The sequence below is a fragment of the Taudactylus pleione genome, unplaced genomic scaffold (genome assembly GCF_031769625.1).
Source record: "Taudactylus pleione unplaced genomic scaffold, aTauple2 ptg000377l, whole genome shotgun sequence".
In the NCBI taxonomy this organism is placed as follows: Eukaryota; Metazoa; Chordata; class Amphibia; order Anura; family Myobatrachidae; genus Taudactylus; species Taudactylus pleione.
Window position 1 is genome coordinate 734,749 of NW_028284778.1, and position 18,641 is coordinate 753,389.

Sequence of the window (18,641 nt, forward strand, 5' to 3'; positions counted from 1 at the left end):
CACTTAAGAACATTCAGAGTTGTCCTGAAGCCACTCCTTTGATATCTTGGCTGTGTGCTTAGGGTCGTTGTCCTGATGAAAGATGAACCGCCGCCCCAGTCTGAGGTCAAGAGCGCTCTGGAGCAGGTTTTCATCCTGGAGCAGGATGTCTCTGTACATTGCTGCATTCATCTTTCCCTCTATCCTGACTAGTCTCCCAGTTCCTGCCGCTGAAAAACATCCCCACAGCATGATGCTGCCACCACGCTTCATTGTAGGGATGGTATTGGCCTGGTGATGAGCGGTGCCTGGTTTCCTCAAAACATAACACCTGGCATTGACGCCAAAGAGTTCAATCTTTGTCTCGTCAGACCAGAGAATTTTGATTCTCATGGTCAGAGTCCTTCAAGTGCATTTTGGCAAACTCCAGGCGGACTGCCATGTGCTTTTTACTAAGCGTGGCTTCCATCTGGCCAATCTACCATACAGGTTTGATTCGTGGATTGCTGCAGAGATGGTTGTCCTTCTGGAAGGTTCTCTTCTCTCCACAGAGGAATGCTGTAGCTCTGACAGAGTGACCATCGGGTTCTTGGTCACCTCCCTGACTAGGACCCTTCTCCCACGATCGCTCAGTTTAATGCCGGCCAACTCTAGGAAGAGTCCTGGTGGTTCCGAACTTCTTCCATTTACGGATGATGGAGGCCACTGTGCTCATTGGGACCTTCAAAGCAGCAGATATTTTTCTGTACCCTTCCCCATTTTTGTGCCTCGAGACAATCCTGTCTCAGAGGTCTATAGACAATTCCTTGGACTTCATGCTTGGTTTGTGCTCTGACATGCACGGTCAAGTGTGGGACCTTATATAGACAGGTGTATGCCTTTCAAAATCATGTCCAATCAACTGAATTTACCACAGGTGGACTCCAATTAAGTTGTAGGAACATCTCAAAGATGATCAGTGGAAACAGGATGCACCTGAGTTCAATTTTGAGCTTCATGGCAAAGGCTGTGAATACTTATGTACATGTAATTTCTTAATTTTTTGTTTTTTATTAAATTTGCAAAAAAAAACTTTTTACACGTTGTCATTATGGGGTATTGTGTGTAGAATTTTAAGGACAAAAATTTATTTATTAAATTTTGGAATAAGGCTGTAACATAACAAAATGTGGAAAAAGTGATGCACTGTATGACTGAATAAGCAAAAGCAAAAAAAAAGCCCCATGAGAGGACTCCATTCGAAAACAGTGTATAGAAAACATGACTCCCATTTTTATGAGATTTTCTTTATTATGGTTACCTATTAAGGTTTGCCAGTTTAATGATGTAACTTTATTTCAGTCTCTCATAACGTATGTGCATGCATTTTAGAAGTCAGCAAGCCATTCCTCAAGAGTTCGATTGCAAAAAGTCTATTGAAATGCGTCAACATGTACATTTTTTAACAGGTTTGGGTTTTTGTTTTTAGTTTTTTTACGTCTTCCATTATTTTAAGCAAGAATAGGGTCTCTTGCCGGCGTGAATCATCTGATGCTTTATAAGCTGGGAGTTACGAGTGAAGCTCTTTCCGCACTCGGAACATAAAAATGGCTTCTCACCCGTGTGAGTTCTCTGATGCCTAACTAGCACTGAGCTGTTGGTGAAGAATTTTCCGCACTGAGCGCAAGAGTACGGCTTTTCCCCAGTGTGGATCCTCTGATGCGAAATAAGATTAGGGCTACTTCTAAACCGCTTCCCGCACACAGAGCAAGGATACGGCTTCTCCCCAGTGTGAATTCTCTGGTGTAGGGTAAGGTTCGTGCTGCTGGTAAAGCACTTGCCGCAATCGGAACACACGAAGGGCTTCTCCCCCGTGTGAGTCCTCCGGTGTTTAATAAGTGAAGCCTTCTGGGCGAAAGACTTCCCACAATCCGAGCACACAAAGGGCTTCTCTCCCGTGTGGATTCTCCTATGGGTGGAGAGGTGTGCGCTAACCGAAAAACATTTGCCGCATTCGGAACACGAGAACGGTTTCTCTCCGGTGTGGATCCTCTGGTGTCTGATGTACATGGAGTTTTTAGTGAAACATTTGCCGCAGTCGGAACATATAATGGACTGCGACCTGCTGTGAGCTTTAAGATGTTTTAGCAAATCAGAGTTTCTAGTAAAACACTTATCACACTCTGAGCACTGGTATCGACTGTCGGTGGCGGGTGTTGACCGGGGAGACAGGGAAAACGGTTCATTATACAATCGCTCATCGTATGCCGTCTCCATCACGGTGGAATTCCCTTCATTTAATTGCGAGTCACTGTCCTCCTCTCTGTTGCAGTCATCAATAGGTGGAGCGGAATAACCAGTGGGTGCAAAGATATCGGTTTCGGTGACATCCCCTTTGCCGGATGCCGATTCCTCCTTAATGTGGGTGGGTGGACACGGTGCGTGGTCTGTGGGTGTGCCTGTGTTAGCATCTGGGAGGTCTCTTCCCTCAGATGAGGCAGACTCCTCTTTAAAATGAGACGCGTATTGTGTAATGCCCGTGCCTGTATAAATGTCAGCGTCACCAAGATGTCTTTCCTCCTGTAAGATGGATTCCCCCTTTAGATTAGTAGATGTAGGTGTTTGCATATGATCAGTGGGTGTGGAAGTGTCAGGGTCCGTGAGATTTCCCCCATCACATACCACGGATTCCTCCTTGATGTGAGGTACAGTTTGCGATGGCGAGCTTTCTGTATCCGGGTCTGCGAGTGGATCCTCTTCAGAAGACCCAGGTTCCTTCTCATCAGGTCTGTCCGTGTGTTGCTGTGCGTGGGTGTATGCGAGTACGGCCATTTCAGCATCGGTGAGTCTTCCTTCTTCATACAAGGCCGATTCATTCTTAATAGTGCTAGCTGCGTCCTCGGGCTGCATAAGTTCCGATGATCCTGGTTAGAAATAAAGAAAAATAATAAATAAATTATGTAATAAAATTGGATGTTAACCTCTAAACTGAAGATTTTTTTTTTAAATTCATCAGAAATAGTTTTTGGGGATTTTTTTCTTCAAAAAACATTTAATTAGGTCAATAATGTCTATTTTAAAACCTATATTAATTTTAGGGGGGGAAAAAAAATAAATAAATCACCTTTGGGTTGTCTAGCACCATCCTGGGGACACGTCTAGCAGACTAATGTAGCATCGCTGATTGCACGGCCTGCTGGGGGGCAAAATGGTCAGTGATGTCAGCAGTCGGAGACAGCTACATCAATGCCATGGGTGGCTGAACGAGCAGAAGGAAAGCAGTTCTGCACATGGACATGGGTGTTTATGTAAAGATAATGAATTTACGTAGGAATGTGCATTATATGGTAAAGTGAGACAATAAATGCCACAGCCATTGAGCTGTAAGATGACCACAGAGGGCACCCCAACCTTTCTGACATTTGCAGACAAGAGAAGTACTCCATATGGTCAGGGTGCGATCATCTCACCACTACTGTAGATCATACAAAAAAGCCAGGAGCACAGACATGACATCTCTGTGGTACACAAGCTAAGAACGGTCGTATAAAATGCTTAAATATTAATATCAGCAGTACCAAGAGGCACTCAAAAGGGAATAAGGGTATTAAACTACCTAAAATGTTACAAAAATTGGTATTTAACCCCTTGCCGGGATTAGACAGTCGGGAAGCCGACGGTCGGGATTCCGTCCGTCGGCTTCCCACTAAAAATCTCCATAAGACCGTTGTTCAATCAGACCTTAAGTAATGTCCAAAGTGAGAAAACAGCGCCATCTAGTGTAACATAATAAGTATATTTAAAGAAATTATAAACTGGTTGTGATTTTCCGATCTCCCCTAAAGAATCTTGGTATCTCGTAACGTAATCAATGGTACATAGAAAAAAAATAAATAAATATATATATATATATATATATATATATATGTGTGTGTGTGTGTGTGTGTGTGTGTGTATACCACTCAGTAATATATACAAAATAAATGTGAAGGCATTCAATAGCTTCACATCTCTACAATGTTAACTAGAGATCAGATAAGGCACTGCAAGTAAGTGTCACACAAATAACACTCCATAAAGTGCATTGTGCTTAAAAACCACAACTTATAACATGCACTGTTCTTAGCCAAAAACCCTTAGAAGATTTAACATTTACTCCGTAATCATAAAATACATAAAGTGCATGTGCTCGTAGAAAGGACAAAATTGACTCTGTCCTGATGCCCACATCGACACTCAGATTGGTTTGGGAAGAAAAAAATTTTAAAATAAAAAGGGGAAAAAAAATTACCAATAAAGTATATTTAAAAAACTAAATTTAATAGGTAATATCAAGAACTTACATCTAAGAACAATATGTAGAGTTTATCTCAAATTACACCAGTTCAGGTCGAGTTTATTTTGTATATATTACTGACTGGTATACACTACAAAGAGATATCACCAAGATTTACTAAAAGTGCATACACACTGGGCGATATTACTTTGCGATTGCACGATTACGACATCGTATTCGTGCGATTGCTCAGTAATCGTGCACTTTTATGTCAGAAACGACCAACGATGCGCGCTACTGCTGGTCGTTTCCGACATTGTCCATCACCTGAACATGTAGGACAATTGCCAATAATGACAGATTGGCATGTTCAGGAAGGATGGACTGTGCCTGCACTGAACGACTGATCGTTCAGTGCAGACCCTACAGATGATCAGGAACGACGGTATAATTACGATGTCATAATCGTATGGTCTTTCCTGATCGCCCAGTGTGTACGCACCTTAATAAGAGGAGCTCAGCAAAATCACAACCAACTTAGAAAATTCTTTAAAAAGACTTATTGTTACACTAGATGGCGCTGTTCTCTCACTTATTTTGAAAAAACACACATTCACACAACTGCTTATACACCCACACAGACACACACACATACACCACAACTGCTTATACACCCACACAGACACACACACATACACCACAACTGCTTATACACCCACACAGACACACACACATACACCACAACTGCTTATACACCCACACAGACACACACACATACACCACAACTGCTTATACACCCACACAGACACACACACATACACCACAACTGCTTATACACCCACACAGACACACACACATTCACACAACTGCTTATACACCCACACAGACACACACACATACACCACAACTGCTTATACACCCACACAGACACACACACATACACCACAACTGCTTATACACCCACACAGACACACACACATACACCACAACTGCTTATACACCCACACAGACACACACACATTCACACAACTGCTTATACACCCACACAGACACACACACATACACCACAACTGCTTATACACCCACACAGACACACACACATTCACACAACTGCTTATACACCCACACAGACACACACACATACACCACAACTGCTTTGAGAATTATACGATTGATGTTCTGACACAGATAAGCATCAATATATTATTACAGTGTACACCGGTACTTCACTCTCATATTTATTATAGTTTTATATCACCAATTAGTACACTATGGCCCGTATTCAATTAGTTTTACACCCGCAATACTTTTTCGCCTGTCGTACTTTGCCTACAACGCGGATTTTAGCCACGTAAACTTATTGCGCGAGTCCCCGCGATAAGCCCTATTCAATTCCAAAAGACACGAAAACGCAACCCAAAAGTTGTCAGAATTGGGGAAATCAACCTGACACCCCCTAAAAGATGCACTAACATTGGGGATCAATGTACATGCCCTGAATAGCCATATTAAAGATATTTTCTCCAACTATTCATAGGCGAATCTCTTTCGCCTATTACATTGAATACGGAGATAAGTTTCCGCCTGGCGAAATTTTGCAATCGGCGATACTTTTTCGCAGATTCCGACTTTTTCGCGGCTAATTGAATACGGGCCTATGAGTGCTGGCGCCTCTTTTTCTTCGCTTATGTGGAAAATAAAAATTGTGGACCTAATCGCTATTAATAAGAGCACTTGCAAGATAAGAAGCCTCAGGGATAATTTCCTGCAAAGCCTCAGATGAAAAGTGCAAAAGGACCCCTTAGACGACGTGGACGTGCCATGGAGCCAGCGGACGGCAAAATACTGCTCTTATTGTCTTCGCTGTCTGCGTGAACGACAATAAATCCATTGCCAATTTCTCCAGTAGTAACGTCCCCAATGCTGAAAGCTGTACTTGTAGGGTTATATTTACTAACAAGACAGTTTGTTGAAGCCACCGATCATCGGAGGATTTGACCGATAAGTTTTAAATCATCAACTGGAATCCCTGCTCAACAAGCCTGCCTTCGCATTGCTTCCTATTACCGCTTTGACAAACAGCCCGTTAGCAGATCTTCCCCTTTATCTGTTCACTGTAAGACCTTTATCATCCTAAACAGTCTTGAAGAAACATCAAAGTATGACTGAGAGAGAAACCAGTTGGTGCCTGTATCAATTGGCGGTGGCCCGTATACCGCCTGGTGCGTCTTTAAGTGCCACCAACGGTCGCACCTTCGGAACTTGCATGGCAGATGCAGATTTATCATCCTAGCACGGCCTCTAAAAAGTGAGCAATTGTGCGCCCAAATACATAACAGCGACACTCCCATAAGACCGACCATCTACGCGCATCCATTAATCCACCTCCCAGTCACTGTCCGCCACTTTTAAAAGACATGTCCGTTACCATGTGTCTCACACCAATTACTGAAAACCGTGTAAGACTATCTGCACTAATATGGTCTAAGCCCACTATCGAGGCTGCTGATAGATCATCCAGAGCATCTATGTCCAACAGAAACCATTAATGGCCAGCCGTCGTCATTGCTTCCGGTGCCACCATGGCGACTGAGGTCTGAATACATTTGGACATGACATTCTGCATACATGCTTTGAACACTACCTACAATTCTGATGGCAGCACGACTGTGTTTTTGTGGCAGCCCTTGAGCTGTCAGATGATCACAGTGGGCACCCGATATTGCCGACATCTGCAGACAGGAGTACTCCCTATGGTCAGGGTCGTCAATCTTTAATCACTATTGTAGATATTGATAGCCATGTTTCCATGTAAGGACTACCCCGGGACAAGGAACCCACAATATGCTGGTTCTGATGGGCCTGTCCTGTGGAAACCATACAGACTTCCTCCGGATAATGGACATTAAAGAATCCAGATTTTCTCCAAAAAGGTACTCCCCTACAAACCGATGCTATGCCTGCTTCCTTACACTATGCTGGGGCCTCACCCTCAAGAGGGTGCCCCAGACATCTGCAAATGTGCAGTCCCAGGCAGCTTTGCATATTGCCGAGCAGAAAATGTTCCTCCCCTGTAGAAGCCAAACTCTGCAAGTGAGTTTAGAGATAGGGGGAGGGATAGGATACCTACTGACAGGTGTCGGTATCCTAATCCTGACGGGATGCCGGCGTTGGAATTTTGACTATTCTAACGTCCTTCAGGTGCCTCATACTTTGGTCGGCAGCCAGCTGGGCGTTTTGCTGCCACGGTCGCATTCCATCCTGCCCACGTCAGTCCCTCCCCTGTTAAAGAGTTAATCCATTCTGTACATGTACAGAACAAATTTCCTCCTGCTTATCCAACACCCCCGGCAGTGATAGAGTGGTCTGTGACCATCGATCTCAGTGCAAATGGCACTCTTGGGGCTCATAAGCACCTACCAAAAGCGCAACAAAAGGAACTTCAGAGGCCAGCTGCAGCCGATGATCAGTCCCCGCTGACACACGATCCCCTGAGCTTCGCTTGATGCAACAGGGGTTACTGCCACACAGGGGACGGGGGCATCCTGGGGATTTTTTGCCATAATTGAAAAAAGAAAATACACAATTTGATTGGCTTTGGGGGGGGGGGGGGGGGAGCGTACTGTTTACCAGTCACCTTTACTCCACCAATACTTGCAAAGATCCAGTATGAGTAGAAAGTACCCATTGTTCACAAGTATTAAGGAGAGATTAATCCTTCTCTTACCCGGTAATGTGATTTGTTGGTGATTCTCCATATCAGTCTCATTGTCTGGATTGGCGTTTCCCAAATACTTCCACACCTGAATGGAGAAATAGACAGTGTCATCAGCACACAGACACAACTGTACAAACCCCTGTGTTCCTCTATATACTACTCCTCCTCCTCCATAGAGAAATAGACAGTGACATCCTGACACCTTATAGGAACCTGACACACAATGATACGGTCATCACCCAGACACACCCCCTGGTGTTACTGTATAATTCCCCATTCCCAGCAGTCACCTCTCCAGTCATCACCCAGACACATCCCCTGGTGTTACTGTATATTGTCCCATTCCCAGCAGTCACCTCTCCAGTCATCACCCAGACACATCCCCTGGTGTTACTGTATATTGTCCCATTCCCAGCAGTCACCTCTCCAGTCATCACCCAGACACATCCCCTGGTGTTACTGTATATTGTCCCATTCCCAGAAGTCACCTCTCCAGTCATCACCCAGACACATCCCCTGGTGTTACTGTATATTGTCCCATTCCCAGCAGTCACCTCTCCAGTCATCACCCAGACACATCCCCTGGTGTTACTGTGTAATGTCCCATTCCCAGCAGTCACCTCTCCAGTCGTCACCCAGACACATCCCCTGGTGTTACTGTATATTGTCCCATTCCCAGCAGTTACCTCTCCAGTCATCACCCAGACACATCCCCTGGTGTTACTGTATATTGTCCCATTCCCAGCAGTCACCTCTCCAGTCATCACCCAGACACATCCCCTGGTGTTACTGTGTAATGTCCCATTCCCAGCAGTCACATCTCCAGTCAGCGCCCTGACACATCCCCTGGTGTTACTGTATAATGTCCCATTCCCAGCAGTCACCTCTCCAGTCATCACCCAGAAACATCCCCTGGTGTTACTGTATAATGTCCCATTCCCAGCAGTCAGCTCTCCAGTCATCACCCAGACACACCCCCTGGTGTTACTGTATAATTCCCCATTCCCAGCAGTCACCTCTCCAGTCAGCGCCCTGACACATCCCCTGGTGTTACTGTATAATGTCCCATTCCCAGCAGTCACCTCTCCAGTCATCACCCAGAAACATCCCCTGGTGTTACTGTATAATGTCCCATTCCCAGCAGTCAGCTCTCCAGTCATCACCCAGACACACCCCCTGGTGTTACTGTATAATTCCCCATTCCCAGCAGTCACCTCTCCAGTCATCACCCAGACACATCCCCTGGTGTTACTGTATATTGTCCCATTCCCAGCAGTCACCTCTCCAGTCATCACCCAGACACATCCCCTGGTGTTACTGTATATTGTCCCATTCCCAGCAGTTACCTCTCCAGTCATCACCCAGACACATCCCCTGTTGTTACTGTATATTGTCCCATTCCCAGCAGTCACCTCTCCAGTCATCACCCAGACACATCCCCTGGTGTTACTGTGTAATGTCCCATTCCCAGCAGTCACCTCTCCAGTCAGCGCCCTGACACATCCCCTGGTGTTACTGTATAATGTCCCATTCCCAGCAGTCACCTCTCCAGTCATCACCCAGAAACATCCCCTGGTGTTACTGTATAATGTCCCATTCCCAGCAGTCAGCTCTCCAGTCATCACCCAGACACACCCCCTGGTGTTACTGTATAATTCCCCATTCCCAGCAGTCACCTCTCCAGTCAGCGCCCTGACACATCCCCTGGTGTTACTGTATAATGTCCCATTCCCAGCAGTCACCTCTCCAGTCATCACCCAGAAACATCCCCTGGTGTTACTGTATAATGTCCCATTCCCAGCAGTCAGCTCTCCAGTCATCACCCAGACACACCCCCTGGTGTTACTGTATAATTCCCCATTCCCAGCAGTCACCTCTCCAGTCATCACCCAGACACATCCCCTGGTGTTACTGTATATTGTCCCATTCCCAGCAGTCACCTCTCCAGTCATCACCCAGACACAGCCCCTGGTGTTACTGTATAATGTCCCATCCCCAGTAGTCACCTCTCCATTCAGCGCCCTGACACATCCCCTGGTGTTACTGTATAATGTCCCATTCCCAGCAGTCACCTCTCCAGTCATTACCCAGACATCCCCTGGTGTTACTGTATAATGTCCCATTCCCAGCAGTCACCTCTCCAGTCATCACCCAGACACACCCCCTGGTGTTACTGTATAATTCCCCATTCCCAGCAGTCACCTCTCCAGTCATCACCCAGACACATCCCCTGGTGTTACTGTATAATGTCCCATCCCCAGTAGTCACCTCTCCAGCCATCACCCAGACACATCCCCTGGTGTTACTGTATAATGTCCCATTCCCAGCAGTCACCTCTCCAGTCATCACCCAGACACATCCCCTGGTGTTACTGTAATTGTCCCATTCCCAGCAGTCACCTCTCCAGTCATCACCCAGACACATCCCCTGGTGTTACTGTGTAATGTCCCATTCCCAGCAGTCACCTCTCCAGTCATCACCCAGACACATCCCCTGGTGTTACTGTATATTGTCCCATTCCCAGCAGTTACCTCTCCAGTCATCACCCAGACACATCCCCTGGTGTTACTGTATATTGTCCCATTCCCAGCAGTCACCTCTCCAGTCATCACCCAGACACATCCCCTGGTGTTACTGTGTAATGTCCCATTCCCAGCAGTCACCTCTCCAGTCAGCGCCCTGACACATCCCCTGGTGTTACTGTATAATGTCCCATTCCCAGCAGTCACCTCTCCAGTCATCACCCAGAAACATCCCCTGGTGTTACTGTATAATGTCCCATTCCCAGCAGTCACCTCTCCAGTCAGCGCCCTGACACATCCCCTGGTGTTACTGTATAATGTCCCATTCCCAGCAGTCACCTCTCCAGTCATCACCCAGACACATCCCCTGGTGTTACTGTGTAATGTCCCATTCCCAGCAGTCACCTCTCCAGTCAGCGCCCTGACACATCCCCTGGTGTTACTGTATAATGTCCCATTCCCAGCAGTCACCTCTCCAGTCATCACCCAGACACACCCCCTGGTGTTACTGTATAATTCCCCATTCCCAGCAGTCACCTCTCCAGTCATCACCCAGACACATCCCCTGGTGTTACTGTATATTGTCCCATTCCCAGCAGTCACCTCTCCAGTCATCACCCAGACACATCCCCTGGTGTTACTGTATAATGTCCCATTCCCAGCAGTCACCTCTCCAGTCATCACCCAGACACAGCCCCTGGTGTTACTGTATAATGTCCCATCCCCAGTAGTCACCTCTCCATTCAGCGCCCTGACACATCCCCTGGTGTTACTGTATAATGTCCCATTCCCAGCAGTCACCTCTCCAGTCATTACCCAGACACATCCCCTGGTGTTACTGTATAATGTCCCATTCCCAGCAGTCACCTCTCCAGTCATCACCCAGACACACCCCCTGGTGTTACTGTATAATTCCCCATTCCCAGCAGTCACCTCTCCAGTCATCACCCAGACACATCCCCTGGTGTTACTGTATAATGTCCCATCCCCAGTAGTCACCTCTCCAGCCATCACCCAGACACATCCCCTGGTGTTACTGTATAATGTCCCATTCCCAGCAGTCACCTCTCCAGTCATCACCCAGACACATCCCCTGGTGTTACTGTGTAATGTCCCATTCCCAGCAGTCACCTCTCCAGTCATCACCCAGACACATCCCCTGGTGTTACTGTGTAATGTCCCATTCCCAGCAGTCACCTCTCCAGTCATCACCCAGACACAGCCCCTGGTGTTACTGTATAATGTCCCATTCCCAGCAGTCACCTCTCCAGTCATCACCCAGACACATCCCCTGGTGTTACTGTATATTGTCCCATTCCCAGCAGTCACCTCTCCAGTCATCACCCAGACACATCCCCTGGTGTTACTGTATAATGTCCCATTCCCAGCAGTCACCTCTCCAGTCAGCGCCCTGACACATCCCCTGGTGTTACTGTATAATGTCCCATTCCCAGCAGTCACCTCTCCAGTCATTACCCAGACACATCCCCTGGTGTTACTGTATAATGTCCCATTCCCAGCAGTCACCTCTCCAGTCATCACCCAGACACATCCCCTGGAGTTACTGTATAATGCCCCATTCCCAGCAGTTACCTCTCCAATCAGCGCCCAGACACATGCCCTGGTGTTACTGTATAATGTCCCATTCCCAGCAGTCACCTCTCCAGTCATCACCCAGACACATCCCCTGGTGTTACTGTATAATGTCCCATTCCCAGCAGTCACCTCTCCAGTCATCACCCAGACACATCCCCTGGTGTTACTGTATAATGTCCCATTCCCAGCAGTCACCTCTCCAGTCATCACCCAGACACACCCCCTGGTGTTACTGTATAATTCCCCATTCCCAGCAGTCACCTCTCCAGTCGTCACCCAGACACATCCCCTGGTGTTACTGTATATTGTCCCATTCCCAGCAGTCACCTCTCCAGTCATCACCCAGACACATCCCCTGGTGTTACTGTATAATGTCCCATTCCCAGCAGTCACCTCTCCAGTCATCACCCATACACATCCCCTGGTGTTACTGTATAATGTCCCATTCCAAGCAGTCACCTCTCCAGTCATCGCCCAGACACATCCCCTGGTGTTACTGTATAATGTCCCACTCCCAGCAGTCACCTCTCCAGTCATCGCCCAGACACATCCTCTGGTGTTACTGTATATTGTCCCATTCCCAGCAGTCACCTCTCCAGTCATCACCCAGACACATCCCCTGGTGTTACTGTATAATGTCCCATTCCCAGCAGTCACCTCTCCAGTCAGCAGGTGAACGATCTTGTTGGTAAGTTCCAGGATCTTCCTGTCATTGTGCCTCTCATGTATCAGGGAGGGAGGTGGAGGCACCGTGGCAAGGCTCTGGCACTCGGCCAATTCTCTTGGTACACAGAAGTCCCCGATCATTGCTGCCCGCTCGCCAGTCTTCTTCACCACTGTGTAATCCTACATATTGAGAGCGACACTAACAAATAATACTATACAAAACAATACTGCCCGAGCTGAAAAAGAAGCATTGGCTCCAGCGTATCACTAATATCTTTCATAGAACGGCTGTCTACTTCCTATTACATTTCTTTGCCCAGTGCCCACACAACAGGAAGTTCTTGAAACCACCCATGGTAAGGATGGTAAGGTTACTAGGCATGGACTACAGACAACAAATAGGAGTAATGTTGTCCTAGTGTGGAGCAGTAACACACCCAATAACAAGAACGTCAGTATGTCCTGCAGAGGTGACCTAGGACTGTCTTACCAGGCACAGGACTGGTCACCATGTGCGCTGCCCTCATTTTGCCGTGGCCTTCAGAATAAACAAGTAAAGAAAAGGGTTACATTTATACGCCAAGATCCAATAGAGTTCCAGATGCGTCCTCATACACCTAGCCTTAATATTCCATGCGGAGCGAGATGCCTGGAGCAAGTAATCTGCCAGGTCCCGTGCGACTCGGCTTGCGCAGAGCGGATGTGACAAACGGCTTCACAAGACTGCCCTGATTATTCGATAATCGACACTTCTATATCTGTGGGTATCAAGCGGGTCGATGGTGGCCCAGGGCACATGCGCACGACGGAGCCGGCTCCGTCGTGCGCATGCGCGAGACCCGGATAGCGACGGGCAAACTGTCGCTCCGAGTCTCGCTCCAAAGGGGGCGTGCTGTCGATGTTGAGTGACAGCACGCCCCCTTTGGTGGGAGGGCCGGGGGGGTGGTTGCCCAGATGGAGGCGTTCCCATGTGAATGCCTCCGTTTGGGGCCGGCCCCACTGACATCACGGCGGTCTGGATAGCGGTGCTCGGAATACCGGTACCGGAATCCCGGCTCCAGAATCCTGACCGCCGGCATCCCAAACCCAACCCCATTCCCTATATATGCAAATTCATGTACACACACGTACGTACATATACAGGCGCATCTGATAATGCTTATTCAATCCTAGACGGAACTTTTACTGAGGAATAAAGGATACAGGATTAAAAGATTTCCTCACCTCCCCGGTCAGCAGAAAGACAACCTCCAGGGTGATATTTATTATGCTCTCCGTCATTTGCACCTGATCATTCTCCATCTCCTCAGTACAAGCGATGATACATAGAGGAATGTCACCTCATAGAGAGAGAGCAGGCGTTTCACTTCCACGTGAGGTCTGTTAAGCAGAGGACTAGCTCAGGCTCCCAGACAAAGAAACTAAACAAAAAGAAAAAAGTTGGCGCGAATGAGTGTCTATGGGGCAGATACAAGTAGCTTTACCACATGGCTTTAGCTCCTGGGTTAAGAGCCCCTCGCTATTGAATTATAGCCCACGGTAAGCACACGACTAGCCCCGAGGGGGGGGCAATCAACACTGATTTTTCCTCATGGCTCCGGGGGACCGCGAGGAGAACTCCATGTTAAGTGCACCCACAGGGTTATTCGCAGGCAGTAATCTAATACCTCCAGGCACTTAACCCAGGAGTTAAAGCCATGCATTAAAGCCCAAGGCTAATTCAGTCTGCCACTATGGGGGGTTCAACAGCCGCAGTGTTTACCCCACAGCTAATTAACCGTGCTGTCTTATTCAATTAGCTGCGGGAGCCTCATGCGCCAGTTGGCAGAGGCAGAAATCTTCCTCACAATCCTTACACGGAATCAACTGGTTACCGGGCGTTAACACAGAGTTTACTGCCCAGGGAAAAGACGAATGAAATGAATAGCTATTACCTGATGTGATCAATAAGTGGCGGTGTATATCCCGTAGCTAATTGAGTTCCCCCCTGTATGTGTAATATGTACAAGTAGAAAACCAGAGTGCATACTAGGTGTGACAGTCAAGAACAAAACCAGAACTTACTTGCATATGGTACTGTATATAATATTATACATGTGATAGGTATATAAAACAACACCAATGAGTATTATGTGTGTCTGACAGGAATATAACCAGCTGCAGTGTGTATGATATGTGAGTGACAGGAAAATACACAGCTGCAATGTGTATCATGTGTATTATATGTGACTACAGGAATATATCCAGCTATAATGTGTATAATATGTGAGGGACAGGGATATATCCAGCTAAAATTAGTATTATATGTGACTACAGGGATATATCCAGCTGCAATGTGTATAATATGTGAGTGACAGGGATATAACCACCTCCAATATATGTAGCGTTCCTGCTAGGCTGTTTCAGCGGGGCGCCTTGCCCTTGGGGGCTGCCCGGCATGTCCGTAAGTCATAAAGACACGCCCCCTTCTAGGGCGCGCGCAGAGATGCCCTTTCTCTTGGTCCGGCACTGGACCTAGAGTGAACACTAGTATATTTTATGTGAATGACAGGACTATATCCAGCTCCAATGTGTATAATGTGTATTATGTGTGAGTGACAGGACTATACCCAGCTGTAATGTGTATAATGTGTATTATATGTGAGTGACAGGAATATACCCAGCTCCAATGTGTATAATGTGTATTATATGTGAGTGACAGGAATATACCCAGCTGTAATGTGTATTATATGTGAGTGACAGGACAATACCCAGCTGCAATGTGTATTATATGTGAGTGACAGGAATATACTCAGTTGCAATGTGTATAATCTGTATTATATGTGAGTGACAGGAATATACCCAGCTGTAATGTGTATTATATGTGAGTGACAGGACTATACCCAGCTGCAATGTGTATAATCTGTATTATATGTGACTGACAGGACTATACCCAGCTGCAATGTGTATTATATGTGAGTGACAGGACTATACCCAGCTGTAATGTGTATTATATGTGAGTGACAGGAATATACTCAGTTGCAATGTGTATTATATGTGAGTGACAGGAATATACTCAGTTGCAATGTGTATAATCTGTATTATGTGTGAGTGACAGGAATATACCCAGCTGTAATATGTATTATATGTGAGTGACAGGACTATACCCAGCTGCAATGTGTATAATGTGTATTATATGTGAGTGACAGGAATATACCCAGCTGCAATGTAGTATAATGTGTATTATATGTGTGACAGGACAATACCCAGCTGCAATGTGTATAATGTGTATGATATGTGAGTGACAGGACTATACCCAGCTGCAATGTGTATAATGTGTATTATATGTGACAGGACAATACCCAGCTGCAATGTGTATAATGTGTATTATATGTGAGTGACAGCAATATACCCAGCTGCAATGTAGTATAATGTGTATTATATGTGTGACAGGACAATACCCAGCTGCAATGTGTATAATGTGTATGATATGTGAGTGACAGGACTATACCCAGCTGCAATGTGTATTATATGTATTATATGTGAGTGACAGCAATATACCCAGCTGCAATGTGTATAATGTGTATTATATGTGACAGGACAATACCCAGTTGCAATGTGTATAATGTGTATTATATGTGACAGGACTATATCCAGCTGCAATGTGTATTATATGTGACTGACAGGACTATATCCAGCTGCAATGTGTATTATATGTGACTGACAGGACTATATCCAGCTGCAATGTGTATTATATGTCACTGACAGGAATATACACAGCAGCAATGCATATAATAGGCCTGATTGTACACGGATCGCTATTGTGATCGCAGCTGCGATTATGCGCGTCAGGTCTGCTGCGAAAATATGCTTATGTTTGAAATCGCAATTCCGCCGGAGTCCAACATAAAGACACTCACTAATCCTTTCTCACATCCGTAACACCTTGCAGGTCATCAGGAACATCGGAGCCTGATGCACAATTACACAAGGTCAGAAATTGCAAACTTTTCAGCACGCAGTAAGTACTCAGGCCGCGTATTCCGTCACAGTGGCTAATTCATGCACGCCCATGAAATGGCGTTCAAACGGACTGGTAAGCCTGCGTTTCTCCGACCACTCACCATCACCACCCCCATACACTCACTTCCTATCACTCTGCGATGGGTCTCCGTAATCGCAATGCAATCGCAGAGCTGCCTTCGCGCACTGCGATGCATACGCAGAACGCAACAATCGGCCGTCTGCATGCGCTGTTGCGATCCGTGCTGAATCTTAAAACTTTTGTGCAAGTTGTGAGTGTATTGCACTATAATTTCACTTATGCATTTTTTAATGTTGTAGTGACAATAAACAACAATTATAATGTGAATTTGAATTATGATATATAGATATATATATATAGATATAGATATATATACACACCCAGCAGCACAGAGTATATAGCACAGAGTATTAAGTTCATTCTCCCCTCATTTGAGTAAATAATACATCTGAAGGGCATGGCTGAGATAGATATCATAGCGGTGAGGATACCGTCCATGCTCACCTGGAATGAATGAGAACCAACCTCTCTCCTCTATGAGCCACATGTAACACCAACAAGGCGATCCCTAGTAGGTTGAAGAATACAAATTCCGGGTTTCAGAAACGGCACTTCCGGGTTGCCTTGCGTTTCACCTGAGCCAGTGGTTTGCGTCCCACGGCACTTCCTGCTCATGCGTTCCACGCCTCAGAATCGCTCGGCAGTGATTGGCAGGGGCAGTGCGAATGAGGGTGGAGCTTGTAGGTGATGCGTTATCAGTTCATTGTACAGCATATCATGTAGTTAGATCCTACCATCCAATATGACCCCTTCTAAGTCCTTACAAAGAAGGGCAAATAAGTTATACCCCTGGTAGAACGGGTCATGTTGGAGGGTCTGTTACAGGGCCCCCTTATTGCACAGCACTGTGTTGCTTTAATGGTCATTTATTAATCTTAATTTTATAAACTTGGTCCCTGCTTAAATTTAGGTCAACACTTTTGTCTAAAAACCTAATCACTGCTGCCCGCGCCGTGCATATTGGGTGCTGTGCACGCATGCGCCGCAGGGGGGGAACAAGAGGCTTGGGGTGGGGGTATGCAGCAGTGGTGGCCAATTACCTGTAATAAATAATAATGTCAATCCTAAATTTTACAACATGACGGCTAAACCATGCAGGTGGCGTGAACGTTCACCAATGTAACGTACCGTACAGCGCGGCGTAGTGTACCAATGTCAGGCACCCTTCCGCCAGTAGCACAATGCTCATGGACTCCCAACATAACGAATGACTGCAAACAGTTACCCGTGGGTCATGGTGGCGAGTGTGTAAATTTCCATGACAACATAGACGTGCACCACACTGGTACAGGGTGTGCCCGCCCCAGACATACCGTCGGATGCAGTCTGTGCCCGTCAGTAAAATTACTGGCGCCGATGGCTTTAGGATGAGCTGGCGGTGTCAGTGAGTGGGTCACTCAAAAGGGGTTATGTAATAGGGTCCGATTCACGGAACCGGTGAGATTTAAGCAAGATTGCCTCTATATATATGAAGCACCAACCAGTTATACGACTCGTCTAGTTGTACTGGCATCATATGAATTTAGAGCACCATATGGTCATAGTTAAGTGAGGTGACGGAGTTGGGATTTATAAGTGACGTGAAAATATGAGGGCTCAATTGGGAAATACATAGCTACTCATGCAACTTTCCTGCTTTTGTCACTTAAGCCCACCTCTAGCAGTTTATGACGGAATAGGCGGATCAGTGAATGTTATTCAGAAATTGAATTCTGTATTATTACAAGGAAGCCGAATAGTAAATGTGTTGGATACATGTAGGGGAAGCGTTTTGAAACGTGTGGGAAATTCAAGTAAATATGTCATAAAGCAGGTGCATAG

At 46.3% G+C, this 18,641-nt stretch overlaps 1 protein-coding gene across 1 annotated transcript; it reads right to left on the reverse strand.

Moving 5' to 3' along the window:
• Window positions 1-1,258: 1,258 nt before the first annotated feature.
• On the reverse strand, window positions 1,259-17,363 carry LOC148507975 (uncharacterized). Its single transcript, XM_088445113.1, has 5 exons — window positions 17,265-17,363; window positions 13,961-14,157; window positions 12,728-12,916; window positions 7,962-8,037; window positions 1,259-2,882 (listed from the first exon to the last, which is right to left on the reverse strand). The coding sequence occupies exons 2-5, from the start codon at window positions 14,036-14,038 to the stop codon at window positions 1,465-1,467; spliced, it is 1,761 nt and encodes a 586-aa protein (XP_088301239.1). The 5' UTR covers window positions 14,039-14,157; window positions 17,265-17,363; the 3' UTR covers window positions 1,259-1,464.
• Between the last annotated feature and the right edge of the window lie 1,278 nt (window positions 17,364-18,641).